The sequence below is a fragment of the Actinia tenebrosa genome, unplaced genomic scaffold, assembly GCF_029948245.1.
Source record: "Actinia tenebrosa isolate PJP-AT-01 unplaced genomic scaffold, QUT_ActTen_1.0 PGA_scaffold5__44_contigs__length_20552954, whole genome shotgun sequence".
Classification (NCBI taxonomy): domain Eukaryota; kingdom Metazoa; phylum Cnidaria; class Anthozoa; order Actiniaria; family Actiniidae; genus Actinia; species Actinia tenebrosa.
In genome coordinates, this window is record NW_028292582.1 from 11,980,848 (window position 1) to 11,997,738 (window position 16,891).

The window sequence follows — 16,891 nt, forward strand, 5'->3', positions numbered from 1 at the left end:
ACAAGGTCCTGCAAACAAACATGTCACGCATTCACCTGTCGTCTTATTGCAAGATAATATTATACAAGGTAATGCAAACAAACATGTCACGCATTCACCTGTCGTCTTATTGCAAGATAATATTATACAAGGTAATGCAAACAAACATGTCACGCATTCAACTGTCGTCTTATTGCAAGATAATATTATACAAGGTAATGCAAACAAACATGTCACGCATTCACCTGTCGTCTTATTGCAAGATAATATTATACAAGGTAATGCAAACAAACATGTCACGCATTCACCTGCCGTATTATTGCAGGATAATATTATACAAGATCATGCAAACAATGTTACGCATACACCCTGTGGTCTATTAGTACCTGCAAGCAAATATGTCACGCACCTGTCTTAGTATGTCTACTGCATTCTGTGGGAGTTGAACGCCAAGTCTTAGCAAGCTCTTACTTTCATGTATTAGCTCGAAAATCCTGCAAACAAATGAGTAAAAAAATGTCACTGACAAAACACTACACTACATGTAATTGAATGTAAAATACCTTCCATCTGCATTGACAATCAGCTGATGAGTTGATGGATGTTTAGCAAGAAGAGTGGCCTTCAACCCCACACAAGCACTGTCTATTCGAGATTTCCACAGACTTAACCACAGATTTTCAAACTTCACTAGTGCTGTAGCTATACGGTTATAGAATCGGACAATTCGATTGAAATCCTACCAAACAAACAAGAAACATTAAACATTTACAGTCGATATAATTAGTGAATAAGAACTCATCATAAGAGATCTAGATTACCCTGTAAGATGTGATAAACTTGTTTTCTTTGAAAATCTTCATTGGTTCTTCAATTCTTCTCAGTAGATTCCTGGACCAGGTGATAGAACCTGCTACCATGGGAGAGTTGCGAACAAGTGGAGGAGATTCCTGGATACACACAAACAAACAACCTATGTTATTAGTGTATTGATCAGCAAACCAATACTAACTTACTATATATAGTAATGTATGGTTCAATAACCCCTGGTATCAACACATACTTTCTCTGCTTCATATATTTTCTGGACCTCTTCAAGCTCATTTTCAAACCAGGAGAAGACTTCTAAGAACTTTTCTGACAGAACAGCCTTCAGTCCTGACCTGTTGATCACGCTGTTGAAGCTGGGAATATAACGACAAATAATGGTCACAATACATTCAATAGTGCCCAACAAATAAAGGCGCACACACATTGTAGCATCGTAAGCAACAATGTATACAACAGGATTGTTGCAGTGTACATGTATGTCCACTTGAGAAACTTGTTGCACATGACACTGTCTGCAACAATTCAGGAGCAACAAATATTAATGCATGAACATAGCCTAAATGCAAAGATAACACTGTCAGCAAACCACCATACTGTTGCATTGACCAACCTTGTAAGATGTATTAGAGCATTGCGAATGTTAAGCTTTGTGGAAAACAATCCCTGCAACAATTCAAAATATTCTTTTTATTATAAGGATTATCAATTACTTGAAATTAATGTCACACAAGTCCCGAAAAGCTCTGACATATTATACAGGTTTTGTAGACTCACCTTTAGATAGTTGCAAATGTAGTTCTCAGTCTTATACACTGATGCTACAAATCCAGTGTAACTCTGCTCAAAAACTTCTCTTCCCTTCCCCTCCACATCTAAGAATGTACTAGTTGTGATGGCAGACTCTAGTGGTCCTTGCATACCAGATGTGATGGTATCTGTGATGATACTAGCAATACTTGGGATCACTTCTACTTGGTAGATCTCTTCAATTTGTTCTTCTTCATCAATACCTTCCAGGATGTTTCCAATTCCATTATTTTTACTGGTTGTTACAGAATCTAAAACAGCATGTCAAAATTTTTAATAATCTAAACTGAGATCAAGTTCAATTTAATAAATATTATCAACTTTATTAATTAACAAATAACTAGAATTGGTGCTATTTTCATGGGGGGTAGGGGGAGGTGGTTGCAACTCCCACAACCCCACCCCCCTACTTGTTCCTCCTTATTAAATCTAAACTAAACAAAACAACTAGGTAATAAAAATACCATGTAATTAGTACCTTCAATTGAATAGCTTAGTTCTGAGCTGCCAGTGATAGATGGTGGGTTCTTACTGGTGACATCTACAACAGGTAAGTGTTGTACCCCATCTGTACCCTTGGTAGGCTGGTCTGTGTCCCCCTCTGGCACTCCATTAATCACTACATCACTTGGTATTCTCATTAGATTCTTGACATCCGACGCCACTTTAGACAGCTGTCCCAATGTCTGGATAATGTCAATCATGTTGCGCACATGCAAACAAAATATTTCCAGGTAACCCATAATAGATTCTTCATCAGTGAAGGCAATACCACTGCTTCCTTGACTCGTAACACTCTCATGGTCTCCCCTGAACCGCACGCCTGTTATTAAACACCATTATGTTTCTATACATGAGACGGTTCTGTACAGAAGCGTAGCGAGGGGGGGGCACGGGGGGGCATGTGCCCCCCCAAAAGTTTTGAAAAAACTTTTTTTGAAAAAAGAATAACAACAAAAAAAACATATTAAACCAAAACGAAAGAGGAAAATAAATTATTAAAACCTACAAAAGTGCGAATTTATACGAAGTTATCCGGATGGGCTACCTGTGCACTGCGAACCCGGTCAGAGCCTGGAATCTGCACGTGGGAATTTGAAATTTTTTTTATTTTGGATCAGTGCCTCTCCAGCTCCTAGGTCCTCACTACGCCCCTGGTTCTGTATTTCCATTCCTACTGTCCTAACCAGTTGATATAGAAATGATGACACTGAGGTGTCATGAAGTATGCAAACCAGGGAAAAATAAAAACATGCCCACAATTACAATAAAAGTATGAAACTCTTTAATTATTGTGTCACTATTATGGAGGGTTTATTGGCAACATTATTTTAATTTGGCGGTATGAAAATCCAAAACTTCAATAGGAAACGTACGTAACACCTCAGTTTTGCAAATTTTCTCAAGTCTGATTGGCAAAAAATTTTTCTCAGATCAGCCGGAAGTTTTGAATTGTTGTACTTACTTTGAGATACAGACATTTTGTTTGGACTTAATGTTGATGGTGACATCAAGTTAAGATTGCTTCCAGTCATTACTGATCTCTTATTGGTCGTTGGAGTTACAGATGTCACCTGTGATAATGAGTGTGATCCACCTAGGCTGTCACGCAAGCTTCTTAACATGTCACGGTACTGCTTTTGTAATGACAAGCAGACCATCAATCGTGTCATAAAGCCTTCCTCACTGGGTGCATCTTTGGGCACTTTCTTTTTACTTGTTTTTGTTTTGACAAGGACAGCAGCAGTAGCTGTTGTTCCTAAAGCACATATATCTACTTCTTCTTGCACACGTTTCCAGAGCTGGTCCTCATCACCTACCATGGTGCTCCCCCTGAGGTACTGTTTTGCTGTTACTACCAACTGATTAGAAATCTAATTGACACGACAAAAAGATACTATCAAATTTAATTACAAGGCAATTATTTTTTATAGCTTGAAGCAGCAAAGGCCAATACATAATATATTTTCTCTTAAATATTGGCATTTTGTATCACAATTCCCTATCATGCAATAATTCTGAGCCAACAATATAGGTTTATACTGGCAGCTCTCTCCCAATCAAACTTATAGCAGTTATATTACTGACAGTATACCTTTGAAAACAGCAATCCTAAATAACCATTTCTTGCATAATATCTGGATACTGCATCCATCTGTCTGATGCTGGCCATCAGTCCAGGAAGAGTTGTACTGCATATGGTACTAAGTGGAACACCAGAGTACAGCTGATCCAGGTACTTGCGCAATGATTCAAGGTATCTGACTTTGTCTTTTGTTTCATTCAAGGCATCTGTGATGCTAAAGATTCAATTTGTATTGACAAATTAGATCAATGCATTCAACTATTTTGGGAACACGAATTCATCAAAATATTGTGACTAGTCGTGTAATACTGTGAAAATACCTGGAGTCTATTGCTTTCCATCTTTTCAAGACTTTTGATTTTGCTGTAATCATGACAGCTATGACAGCCTTGCACTCTTTTCCCCTTAACTGGTCAGTAACACTAACAAGTGTCTTCTGCCTGCGCTTCCATTTGTCTAGCTCACTTAGTGGACCAGCATTGATATCAGGCCTACAGAGTTTCATAAACAACAATGAAGTTGGTTTTGTTTGTAAAGTAGGGGACCTCTCAATAAAAATAAACATCAATGACAATCATTAACAATCAATATCAGTTAATTGTTATAGAAAATCAATGACCAATCCATGGAACAGAAATTTGTAATCTTATTGATTGTTATTGATTGCTAAAGGTGATAAAAACCAGGTCCATCAATATCAGTATCAATCCATAACAATGGGTAACAGTGATCAAATCTGGGGCCACATGTCAGTCTATCTAGGGGAGGGGAGGGGAGGGTATTGTACGTTATACCTGTCCTCAAATCCATCCATCAAGATGCTTTCTATCGTAGAAATCCAGTCCAAGACCAAGTTTTCATACTCTTGAAGGATAACAGGATTTACTGCAGCAGCTCTGTTTTGCTTGAAATCCGTATTAACCTGCTGGTCTGGCTTCTTCAATATCTGCTGTGGTGCTATCGTAGCATTGGCATATTCAACAAGTGTGTTGGTGTACTTGTCAATTTGATTTAAAAAATGTTGCTGTTCTTCTTCTGTGCATTGACCCCAGTCTTTCTGTGCATGCAGCACAGGAGCAAATACTCCTGACAGTAAAGAACTGAAGTTAACTAACGGGTTTTCTTTAATTTCTCCACAATAAACTTCCTTCTCGACGCAAGTTGGGTCAATAACACGGTTCACGTTTGAGCGAATAAAATACAAACAAATTGCATTTTCATCCATAACTTCTTTAAGCTTTACACAAGAGCTAGAAACAGTCATTTTTCTTGTAGTAAGACTATTAGGGTCTGGTTTAGGACAGGTAAAAAAGAGTTTCTTGTGTCCTTCTGGAGCCAAGAAGTCATTGATATAGTCAAGTGTGCTTTGTTCAGCCATGAAATCCTCCAACATTGTTGGATTATCCAAAGCTCCAATATGAAATGTCTCTTGCAGCTTAGTAGCAAACCACCAGTGTCTTTCATCCATGTTGTTAATGGTTTTAATAATTGTTTTTGCCAGTCACGCCAATATTAATCTATTTTTGATATTGTCATGATTTTTGGTGTAAATTTCCCTTCATTTTGTTGTCATTTGGTCACCAAGCACCCCTCAATACCCCGGATGCATATGCAAATTACCTCACCACAGGTAACCCAAACACAGAACTCAACTTCTACTCTTTTTTCGTTCAATCGTGTTTTTACGTTGGGATATTTTCCTTCTGTATGAACATTTATTGGGATTTTCTTATCCAATGGTAAGACGTATGACCCCAGGTATTTTGTGGAGGAATGCGCAGTTGCCTATCACGCTCTTATTGCCCGTGTTGATCACAACTCGGGGTGTGGCATATACGTCTAAAGTGTTTTGCGTGTACTGTTGCCGTGTAGAGTTTGCGTGTTCTTGACCTGAAGAATTACACGATGTATCTAAGTAGGTGGTCCTTATCCCTTCCCGTAGATTAACAAATGAAACAGGCTATTTTTCATCCAAACTCGACAAGAGTGACAAGCGAAAACAATTCATTCACAACATAAAAACCACATAACAAGAAAAGGTCAGACACTTCGTGACGTCATAACAGTTTTTTGAAATTTGTTCTCTTCAAATACTTTCATGATCAACAAAACGGCCTTATTTTGACGGCTTTTCATAATTCCTATTGCGACACATGTCTAAGCATCCGGAGGCGCATCCCAATTCAGATCAAACTTGATTCAAGAAAAGTTTTAATCGGTTCAAGGATGGCAGCGGAAAGACCTGTGTGTTACCGTACGGGAAGGAAGGTGGTGGGGCTTCATACGACTATTCGTAGGGTTAATGCTATTTTTACTAAAGCCATTCAAGACATTTCAAATATGTCATATTTTATTGATTAAGGAAGCAAGTAGTACAACAAACAGAGAAACGCTTCTACAAGACCATTCATTCGCTTATCAGTTCTACCATCATGTCAGTCGGTGACAAATATAAACTTTTTGACGTATTGCAATCTCAGAAATGAAAATACCGAAGACTTACTGTCTGTATTTGTATCAACAGAGCGCGTCGGATTTGTTGAGCACAGACACTAGTACTCGTAGATGCAGCTGCTTACTTCCGGTCTACGCCAAGTATACATAATTAAACACTTTGCCCTCATCCAGTAATTTATTTTGCGCAAATAATTCGCGTGTTTTGTAAAGTAATTCTTGTCTTGGCGACTCTTAAATAAACTAAGAAAAAACAATTACTTATGGCCACTTACGAGTGACCGGCTTTCAAACGTGTAAAGGAGATGACAGATGACCTTTCTGTAAAAAAGTTTTCTTATTTAGTCTTTCCCAAAGGCTTGTAAAGTAGGAATTTCGAAAATATCTTTAAGACAAAGAAACAGTAATGATGAAAAGGTAAATTATACACCGTGAAAAGATGAAAAGACAACTTTAAGTTTGGAAGACATGTTCCGGTAGACATCCTACCAAAATAAGTCACTTTATTTCACACTGATGATAGTAACAAGTCTAATGGCTGGGAAACTCGTTGTTGTCTTTTTCTTAAAAAATAGAGTTTTAATAAAGATACGAGAAGCGGAAGGTGTTTCTGGGACGTGCATAGTGAGACTAATGTTCGCTTATTGATCGATCAATTTTCACCTAGATAGAGAAAAAAAAAAGATTAAAAACTTTAAAACGCAAACTTCGTTCTATGATCGTCCTGTAAAAAAGGCACCGGCGTTGTTTTTTTCGATAGAGGTGTCCAGTTTAATCTGAAAAAATAATTTATAAAACAAAACAAGGTTACAGCATTCTTCGGGGTCGAGGGAGGTATATTTGGGTATGGATTGTCAGGACAGCATGTATGTACGCGTGCGCGTGGTTTCATCATATATACACATGTAGTATATCCCTAAACTGTCACACACATTGTATCCGCCGGAAAACTCTTCATAAAAGAAGCGGGACGGCCCGTATGAGGTATAGATCTACGAAGTAGCGGGTCACCGGTGTGTTTTGTGTTGCGTATAACAATGAAGAATAAAGGAAATGGTTGGTTTCGTTTTTCTTTCCAGTAGGCATATGATAGAAATACTTCAAACAGGCGGCAACACATCAGCAAAACGCAGAAAAGAACATTAATTTGGGTTTGGATCAGTGACTAATCCTTTGCGCTTTTTTGTCTACTCGAAAAAAAACACATCTTGAAAATAACCGCATAACTTCCGTATCATCTTAAAAAGTTAAACCACTTTAAAGGCTGTACCCTCATAAGTACAAAATAGATTCGTATGTCTTATATTCGTTTTTGGCTATCTGAAGATAGCAATTTGAAAGAGTATTCGAATATTTTACAATACTATTTTTGTTCCAGTGAGCAGAGTGTCGGTCGGTTATCTCTAGTTTTGCTATTCTCTTGCATAGTATAAGAGAGGTATTAGTTTGTTGGGCAACAGAATGTAAAAAGTTGTTAACGTGGATTGAATTCCCGACCTAGGGAGATCATCAAACATTCAAGACACATCAAGAGAGAATATCTCCATAAAGACATAAAACCTATCCATATTAACAACAATATTTACGACAGTCAGTTATTTTCCGTTCACTTATTCAAAGAATTACAAAACAAGGGAAGAATTCGGCAAATAAAATGTAAAATACGCTGCTGTAGGAAATCCTTTGAATGTGAACAAGTGCGTGGTTGTAGAACGGAAATGTGTTATCTTGTATGACATCATCATCAGTAGATATACGGTGAAAACATGCTGTTTTTCACAGTGGAGAAACTAGATTACCAATAACAAGATGCTTGTATACAGTCAGCGAACGGCATGATGAGAACATTCCTGGAGAGAAAATCATATTATAATATCGAACAGCTGATAAAACTGATATATGAAAACAACAAACACATTCACTGACTCTATTTTTTACCAAGATCTTTGCAACAAGTATAGCTGGCATGGGTATCTTGAAGGATTCTACCTTACCGAACCTTCTCTTCCTTTTGCTCTCACTGAAGCGTAACTGAAGAGAAGAGTTTTATTATATCGATCCTGTTGCAATTATTATTAAATAACGAAACAAAGAAATCAGTATGACAACAATTAAACCATGTTATAACAAATTATCTATAAATATTAATAATTGATTTGAAATATACTTCATTCTTTGGAACCACAAAAGATGGATGAGCCAACAACTGAGGAAAAAAAAAACGTTTTTCTGTGCATTTGAAAAAAAGTCATAAAAATATTTCTTTTAAAGTCATAAAAAATTATCTTTTGATAAATATAGGTCAGTATAATAGTTGCAGCATGAAAGTAAGTAGGAATAGTAGTCATATAGTGTTTTAGTAAGAAGCAGTGTAGAGGCAGTGATGATTGTGGTCACTTTTTTGCCAAACATACAAAAAATACAAAGTTGACATTTGAGTAGAATGTTATAAAGTCAAGAGACGTGTTATAGCAGATCTACCAAAATCCATGTGCAAATAAAACTGGACAGATTGTAGATTCCTTGGTTTAATGCGTAGCGCGTTTACAATGCCACGACTGAGTGAAGAGTCCAACAAAACTCAATAGCAATAACATCATCACAACCATTAAACGAACTTCGAATATTATACATTATAAAGAATATTTAATGAACAATTATTGATTATTAGAAAAAACTATTTTCCAACTTAAGTTTCTATTCAGTTCCTATCGTTCAGTCTAGTGAGTCTGTTAGTGATCGGCGACGTTATGATACTGCTACTGATTGCTTTCGGTCAACACTTGACATTACAAGCCTCTAAACTCTGTGTTGAGTTTAGCAGGATGCTAGTCGATTTGTTTGTGATCAATCACAGAAATGTCCATTAAATATCTGACTTACATTATGCTAATTATGGATGCCTAGAGGAGGATCTGTCTTATTTTGTGTTTAGGAGCTAGGAGTGTGGAATCGCTTGGTTGTGGTGTCTATTCATGGCAATTAACGATGCTTAGTAGTAATGGAGTAGCGATGGATTTTCAAGATATCGTGCAAGTCTTACGGTAAGTCTAACAAATCGGCAGGTATCATTGCCTACCCACAGGGACGGTTCAGCGTGCTAAATCGTCTTATTTCATCGTGTGAGTCCTCTCTTGTGTCAAAAACAAACTTTTTGCACGATAGAAATTACATTTTGTGGCTGTGCTCAAGGTAGTTATTGTGTCGGCATTTCGCAAGCAGCATCTTCCTACATAACTGCAGAACAAGTGGTGATAAGTTTAATTGCTCACAACAATACCAATTTGCTTTCGTGTTTTAACAACGCGTCAGCTGTCATACTATTGTATAAACATGGTGGCCATATTAAAATTATTGCTTTTGTTAAGGTCTGAGCTGATTCCAAAGCTGCATGCTCTATGTGACTACAAAACAAGGCTAAAAGAATTTAGCTTCAATATCTTTCAAGTATCTTGAAGCAAATGTTGCCATGGAACAGAGTAGTTTGATGGATAGCAGATAATCTGATAGCGAAGTATCAATGAATAAGAAGATGACATGACTCCCTACTCGGATGAAACATCAGATAAAACTAGCTCACCTCGTAGCTACCGACGTCGATTAGTTTAGTATGTGGCTCGATGTATGGTCACTTACCACCAAATTATCTCAACGTGAGTATTTACCAAAGATAATAATGGACTTTAACATGACATAGAAAAGTTCTTATCGGCTTGGAGTAATCCGTGGAGGAAATTAGTTTGATTGCCACTGAAGCATGCCAAACATAGCCTAAAAAGCGAGTTAGCTGGAAACATTTCCGGGTACGAAGTTGGAGAACACACGTATTAACTATGATAAGGGATGAACCCGTGTGCCCATTCTAAGGAGCTAATTGTAAGCGAGAACCCGCTGGGCAACGTGTTAAGCTTAATTGCCTGTCAATTCGGATTGTTTGTGTGAGAAACAGAGAGATGAGTGACACGGTTGCAAATCTATTTAACGACGATACCCGCCCCCAGTGATCGGATTCACGGCCAGTACTCGAGTATTAAAGCGAGCGAGTGACCATCATCAAACCATCAAAATAGTGACAAACACTACCAACACTAGTTTCATGTCATAACAGAGAAATCAGTAATAATGTTAATACACAAGTTGAGCCTTGGTCTTACTTTGATCCTTGTAGTTTACGTCTATGCTGCGCCAGTTGTGATAGAGGATACAAAAAAGAGTAGCAAAAAGAAGGCTCGTATACCAAGGACGGTCTTGGCTCTTCCACGACAAAGACAAACCTCTCGACCAAAAGAACCTTGGGAAATCAACCAAAAGATCCTTGGTCTTCAAGGTGCGTGAGAAAACGTGTATCCAAATCGATCAATTCCATGTGCAGTAAAATTACGGGGTTTGTCCTGCACAGCTCCGCTTTGACTTGACCATGTTGCATGTAGAAAGTTTAATTGAAGAATTGGTTTGTCACTTTTTTACCGAAACAACTGATGTTGCCGCGACATTTTGCAGTGGTGTAAATAGAAGACTGTTTCTTCACATGATTGGGTTGAGAATGAACGTAATCTAAATAGAATGTTTTTTATAGGCAGGTTATTTGATGGCAACCCCTTCTTTCAAGGAGACATCATACTCGACCACAGAACAAGAAACGTCGTACAAGGAGGTTTCTCGCGTCGAAGAAGAGCCGTCAAGCGATTGTCAAAATATCGTTGGCCCCGAGGAATCATCCCTTACGTCATAAGCAAGGGTATCGGTAAGTGCACTTCTACGATCTTCCAAGACTTTTTCGTTCAAGTAGAAAAGTAGACAAAACGCGCAAATGAACACGTAATAATAACGGCACATCAAAACAAACCGGCTGTACTAAAGATACTGGTAAACAATCATCCATCCACACGTCAGGCTGTTTTTCGGACCTTTATTGAGGTTTGTAAAAAATATGGTGATGTGTAATCTAACTCAAATACGACTGCGACCTTAGGCCAATCTAAGGAGTTCGATATTGGGATCTTAAAGTCAGTGACTGTTGTCACACGGCGGCCCACGCTTGGCCGTATTTACAGAGAGTTTCATGAGTGAATGTTCCATCATCGGTCAATTATTATTGAGTCAGAAGGTTCATTTTAGCATATCCAATAAACCGTCTTAACCGTCTATCCCTTGCCATGGAAACTCAAAGACTATTGCAACAAGTATCCCCTAGAGACTCATTTTCATCCAAACTTTTCCCAAACTTTCTCGTAATAGTTTAATGTTGTTTTCTAATCGATCTTGCTTTTGATGAAGGAATTAAGTGTTATGTTTTGGCTTTTGAAGGTATTTAGAAGTGTGCCGATGGCTGTTGTGGTGCGGTAGTTGTCATCGGAGATAAATAACGTTATGCTAGGATTAGTTTTCGGTTCTTTCTTAAGCGCTTATATATGTATATATATCCAGAGCGCCGTCAAGACAATAAAGGTTAAACGGGGTTACAGCAACTAGGAACCTGGCACATTATTTGTGGTTTGTGTTTCACAAGACACACTTGCTAATACTTTCTATTGTGGTAAGGAATTTTTTTCAAAGGCTTTTGATCGAGTTTTCCATTCAGTATTATATTTCAATTTTCGCACAGACTTTTGAAATTTCGCGCTTCGATTTCTTCATTTAGACTCTTGACAACACGCATTTCATTTCTTTGAGTGAAGAAACAAACCATCATACTATGGTTTGGGATGATATTACGAAATGAGATTGTTTAGAAATCTGGGCGGAGCTTTGCTATGGTTTTGATCCGCTAGTCTACTAGAATATAATACTAAACTATACCTTTCTTCTATCAAACTATAGCACCAAAAACCAGAAGAGAAATCAAGAAAGGAATACGACACTGGAGAAGAAAAACTTGCCTTCATTTTCGTCACAAAAGAACGAATGATACAGACTATATCAAGTTCGTTAATGAGCCAGGGTAAGTGGCATTCGGAATTTCTATCTATTTTTCGTTGGGTAGAAAGAAATCAATTTTTAATATTTTTTAAAATCTTATTTTTTACTTACAAAGGAATGCTCTTGAGAAATGAACTTCACGAAAACAGTTCACTTTGCAAAAGCATTTTTATTACTCCGAGGGTTAAGAATCAAGAACATCTCGATGTTAATCAAATCTTATCTGATTTAGTTCGCAAGTATTCATATATTGAGTTATGAGAGTTTTGAACGCTTAGAATGACCACACAGTTAGTTTTATCTGGCAGAATAAGATAGTGCTTTTCGTCAGTGGATTTGTAGGACTAATTTGCAAAGTCATTAGTCTTTCTGATGTGAAGGCGTGATAAAACCGGAAACCTGCTGACATATATAGTATTAATATGCTCAACCATGCGTGTATCTTATCGCTGAATCGCACTAAAAGAAGAGCCTTATTACCGGAAGCGTATTCATTATCAGTGTGATTTGGGTTGCTTCTTTACGGACCGATGGTAAACAGAATTGAAAAAGATGAAAAGCGAGACAATGAAAGTATCTTTAAAGAGGACAGCATTCATTTAGATGGCTGACCGTTCAAAGACCTGATAGATGTTCTAGTTCATGTCTACGATTCCAATGAAAATCAGTTGAGAGACGTAAGAAAACTATGCAAACATCTCTGAGTTGACACAAGAAAAATAAACAATGAAGGAACATTTAGCATTCAAGATCAGTCTTGGAAAATAGACAAGTGGTCAAGGAAGATGATGATGTTAATTCAATATGTTATTGGTTAGGGCCTGCGATCAGTCCTTACTAAAAACTGATTCTATATCGACTAGATGGAGGGAGGGAGGGAAGGAGGGAGGGATGGAGAGAGGTATGTGTGCTTTTTACTAGTCTTGTGAACGACGATTCATTTCAGGATAGCTTGGAATATTTATTCTTTAGCAGCTTTAGTAACTAGAATACCTGGCTTACTAAATCCTTAAGGAGTACATTGAAAACTAACTAGAGAAAGAATTTGTGGCATTTTTCTACTGATTGACGATGAAAGGTTGCATTAGAACCACTTGATTGTCATTGACATCATAATTACCAAGGTATACATCACTTTGATAAGAGTTTTTATAAAATATCGCCGCAGAGATTTAGACTAAAAATGCAGCCTGAATAACGTTCATGTCAAACGAACCAGAAAAGAATGACTCCGGTTCCTGTGGCGACAACTTGTGCCGCTCACAGTTTTACTTGTTTTGAAATTGTTTCCAAGCAGCAAGAAAACTATTTTATTGAATGGGAAACATCACGCCTCGTCCAACTCAATTATGTATGGTTTAATGTCTTTTGGTGAATACAGAATGAATTTTGCTCTTACTGACGTTGATCGTGCTTGGCATTTTTCCCTGTTAACACAGCCTTTATAGACACGTAATGGATCGTAACTGATGGTTATCAAACAAACTCATTTTGATATCGATAACATGAGTTAATGGATTCTTCGTTGAAAGCCGAAAACTATGTATGCTGACGAAAATTAGATTTTTAAAAGTGAACAGTCGGCTTCCAGCATTTTAAAAGTCGATTTTGGTACTCAAAACGGCCGAGGAAATGAAAGAAAGAGAAGGAATGAAGAAAGAAAAAATGGTGTTGTTTCCAGTGCATCGTTAGCTTATCAGTGTTAACAATTACAAGAAAGAGAAGGAATGAAGAAAGAAAAGATGGTGTTGTTTCCAGTGTTAGCTTATCAGTGTTAACAATCACAAGAAAGAGAAGGAATGAAGAAAGAAAAGATGGTGTTGTTTCCAGTGTTAGCTTATCAGTGTTACAATTACAAGAAAGAGAAGGAATGAAGAAAGAAAAGATGGTGTTGTTGCCAGTGTTAGCTTATCAGTGTTAACAATCACAAGAAAGAGAAGGAATGAAGAAAGAAAAGATGGTGTTGTTTCCAGTGTATTACTGTTAGCTTATCAGTGTTACAATTACAAAGTCAAGGACTCGTATGTTACATTCCCGACAGCTGTCAGCCATATGGGCTCTACCTCCTTCAAGTATATAATCATGTTATGGATAAAGTGTTAACTTTGTGGCTTATAATGCAAACATTCAACACTTTTTAAGGTCGTGTTAATTATGTTTTTATTTAGAAAAGGCGGAAAGATAAAAACAGTAAGCAAACGTGCATGGTTTGCTTTTTGCGTGCTGTTTGCTTCCCTGTCGTTGTGCAACACATAATAGCACGAGTTCAAACATTCAATCTGATCTTGTTTGTTTGTTCTAGATGTTGGTCTTACGTTGGACGGGCAGGCGGTGAGCAGAAGATATCAATAGGAGCAGGATGTGAGTTTGTGGGTACTGTTATCCATGAAATCGGACATGCTGTAGGGTTTTGGCACGAACAAAGCCGAAGAGATCGTGACGACTACATCAAGATCGTAAAAGATAATATTGAGCCTAGTGCCGAGGCGCAGTTCAGTAAGTGCACTCCAAGAACTTTCTGCAAATCCATAGAAAGAAATTTGTGAATGGAAAAAAGGTTCTTCCATGAGAATAACCTGATAAACAAGTAATGAAGACAAATAAACAAAACTGATCATGAGCACGTTTTACTGTGCAAACAGAATAGCAGGTACACTTCGATCATAACACTTATTAACCTTGTTTTTCCTCGCAGAAAAACTACCAAACAGGCTAATGGATTCCATGGGCTATGCTTACGACTTCGAATCCATTATGCATTATGGACCCAAGTTCTACAGCAAGAATGGCAAAGCAACCATTAAAATAAGGAAAGTTGGAAGAAGAATAGGAGCAAGAATTGGTCAAAGGAAAGGTCTTTCCTGGATTGATATAGCACAAGTACACGCCATGTACAAATGTAATGTCATCCCTTCCCATGAATCAGGTAATGTTACGACAGTTATTGCCATTCTTTCTTTCTTTTTATTGTCGTCTTATTCACGCTTTCCCATCATAAACTATTTGCCGCAATACCAGTTTCTCTACAAGATCCATTGTTCAAAGCACCTTTGATCGTTTCTGGTTCTTGACGTAGGGAAATCTGTTCAGTGTTGGGATTGATAATCTATTTTACTCAACAGTGACATGTTTTAATAGTTCAACTGGCAACGGACGAGACTATCGGGGTAAACTGAACTACACCGTGAAAGGAGTGATGTGCCAGCCATGGTCACAGCAATGGCCACACCAGCACAATGAAATGAACGATCCAATCAGGGCAGCCAATGATGGTCTTGGTGACCACAGCTACTGCCGCAATCCACGAGGGAGGAAGAGTCGTCCATGGTGTTATACTACACTTAAACGAACAGTATGGCAGTACTGTGATATCAAAATTTGTCGGAGTGCTAAATCAAAACGAGGAACGTAAAGCAAGTAAAGTACAGGAAGAACGGAAAAAGAGCTGGTTGCAAAAAAAGGAAGCCAGAGGAAGAAGAGCCATAATACAATGCGTCTTGAAGCCATTTGGTTAAGCCTTATCAATGATCAGATAATTCTTATAGTTTACTGGTCAATAAGCAAATGTTTTTCTGCCAGTCAAACAACGCCTACAAATTTTGTTCATCCAGTATGGACCCCCATTATCCTTCCAGGTCACAGGCTTGGTTTAACAGACAAAACATATCTAAAACCTTCACCTAAAGGAGATATCTTTTGTTATTACTGCTATACGACCACTGACAAGGATAAAAAGTGACAGTGATATAAACACTATATGGCAAATATAATACCTAATATATAAATATTATTAAGTCAATGTACAATATTTTGTCCCATTGACTTACGCCTCAATCAATACATGGTTGGTGTATATGCTATTTGTTATTTTCAAAGAAAGTTAATTAATGTCTAACAAATCTGCTGTCAATCAAGCAAGCGTAGCATATATACTGCCATATTTAATAATTTTAATAAAGGTCTGTCAGCAATGGAAAGAACCTTTTAACAGGCTGATATGTTATCCATTACAAAACGCGTAAAATTGAGAAAAGCGAGTGCCTGGTCCAAGATAGGAATACATAATGTAAGCTATGCTACGTTTCTTAGGACGATGGTAGTAGATGGTAGATATTATAGGTTTGTTAGTAATTTGTTATAGAGAGCATTACAAGTTATTATTTAAATTGATATAGTACTCGACATATAGGAAGAATGCTCCAAGCCTCGACACTAGGCAAATCAACTTTATGCTAATTTATGTTAATTTATTCAATAGAATCGAGTCGTCGATTTGTTCTAATATTAGAGTGTCAAAAGAAATAACGGAATACTTGACATGAACTACTTATTGTATTATATAAAAACGGCAGCTTTCAGGGTTTGCACGTTACCATAGTTACGGGAATATCAAACACTGAGCTTTCAGTAACTGCCAAATATGGTGTTGTTACCAAATATGGTGTTGTATTTGATTTTTATAGCCGATGATCATTTCCAGGAAAAGCAGAACGAAAAATGAATGGATTAGTTGTACAAATGTAAAAGAAATATATTTATATAAATAAAGTAATACGAATCTAATATGGAACAATATTTACATAAAAACGCAATATATGGTAAAATTGAATGAGCCAACACAGTCGTGTAACCATCATGCCTTGCAATGAGACTCGTCACGTGATAATAAAATATATGTACCTCTGTACTACTATCAGTTGTGACGTATCCATATGGTTCGTACACTGCTAAAGCGTCGTCTTTCGTCACTGGTTCGAACCCTAGACACTATATGTGAATGAGTTTGTGTGATGTGCTATTCTCTCCTATGCTGAA

The 16,891-nt window shown here is 37.4% G+C and overlaps 2 protein-coding genes across 3 annotated transcripts in view; one reads left to right on the forward strand and one right to left on the reverse strand.

Annotated features, from left to right (window-relative positions):
- Positions 1-5,262, reverse strand: part of LOC116295803 (dynein axonemal heavy chain 8) — a 32,655-nt gene extending 27,393 nt beyond the window's left edge. Inside the window, exons 1-11 of the mRNA XM_031703739.2 lie at positions 4,498-5,262; positions 4,024-4,194; positions 3,713-3,917; positions 3,083-3,491; positions 2,096-2,440; positions 1,585-1,868; positions 1,421-1,473; positions 1,043-1,163; positions 801-929; positions 543-718; positions 389-473 (exon numbers count right to left, since the gene is read on the reverse strand). Of these exons, the coding sequence (XP_031559599.2) occupies positions 389-473; positions 543-718; positions 801-929; positions 1,043-1,163; positions 1,421-1,473; positions 1,585-1,868; positions 2,096-2,440; positions 3,083-3,491; positions 3,713-3,917; positions 4,024-4,194; positions 4,498-5,171 (2,652 nt within the window). The 5' untranslated portion in view covers positions 5,172-5,262. The remainder of the gene's footprint in view (positions 1-388; positions 474-542; positions 719-800; positions 930-1,042; positions 1,164-1,420; positions 1,474-1,584; positions 1,869-2,095; positions 2,441-3,082; positions 3,492-3,712; positions 3,918-4,023; positions 4,195-4,497) is intronic.
- Positions 5,263-8,851: 3,589 nt separating this feature from the next.
- On the forward strand, positions 8,852-16,639 carry LOC116295824 (nematocyst expressed protein 6). Of its 2 annotated transcripts, XM_031703776.2 has the most exons (8): positions 8,852-9,201; positions 9,526-9,810; positions 10,326-10,484; positions 10,734-10,901; positions 11,978-12,098; positions 14,379-14,572; positions 14,772-15,002; positions 15,199-16,639. In XM_031703776.2, exons 2-8 carry the CDS (start codon positions 9,768-9,770, stop codon positions 15,486-15,488), a joined length of 1,206 nt encoding a protein of 401 aa, XP_031559636.1. In that variant the 5' UTR covers positions 8,852-9,201; positions 9,526-9,767; the 3' UTR covers positions 15,489-16,639. The 2 variants fall into 2 exon arrangements, with proteins under 2 accessions (XP_031559636.1, XP_031559635.1); XM_031703775.2 differs by lacking the exons at positions 8,852-9,201; positions 9,526-9,810 and having other exon boundaries at positions 10,126-10,484.
- The last annotated feature ends 252 nt before the right edge of the window (positions 16,640-16,891 follow it).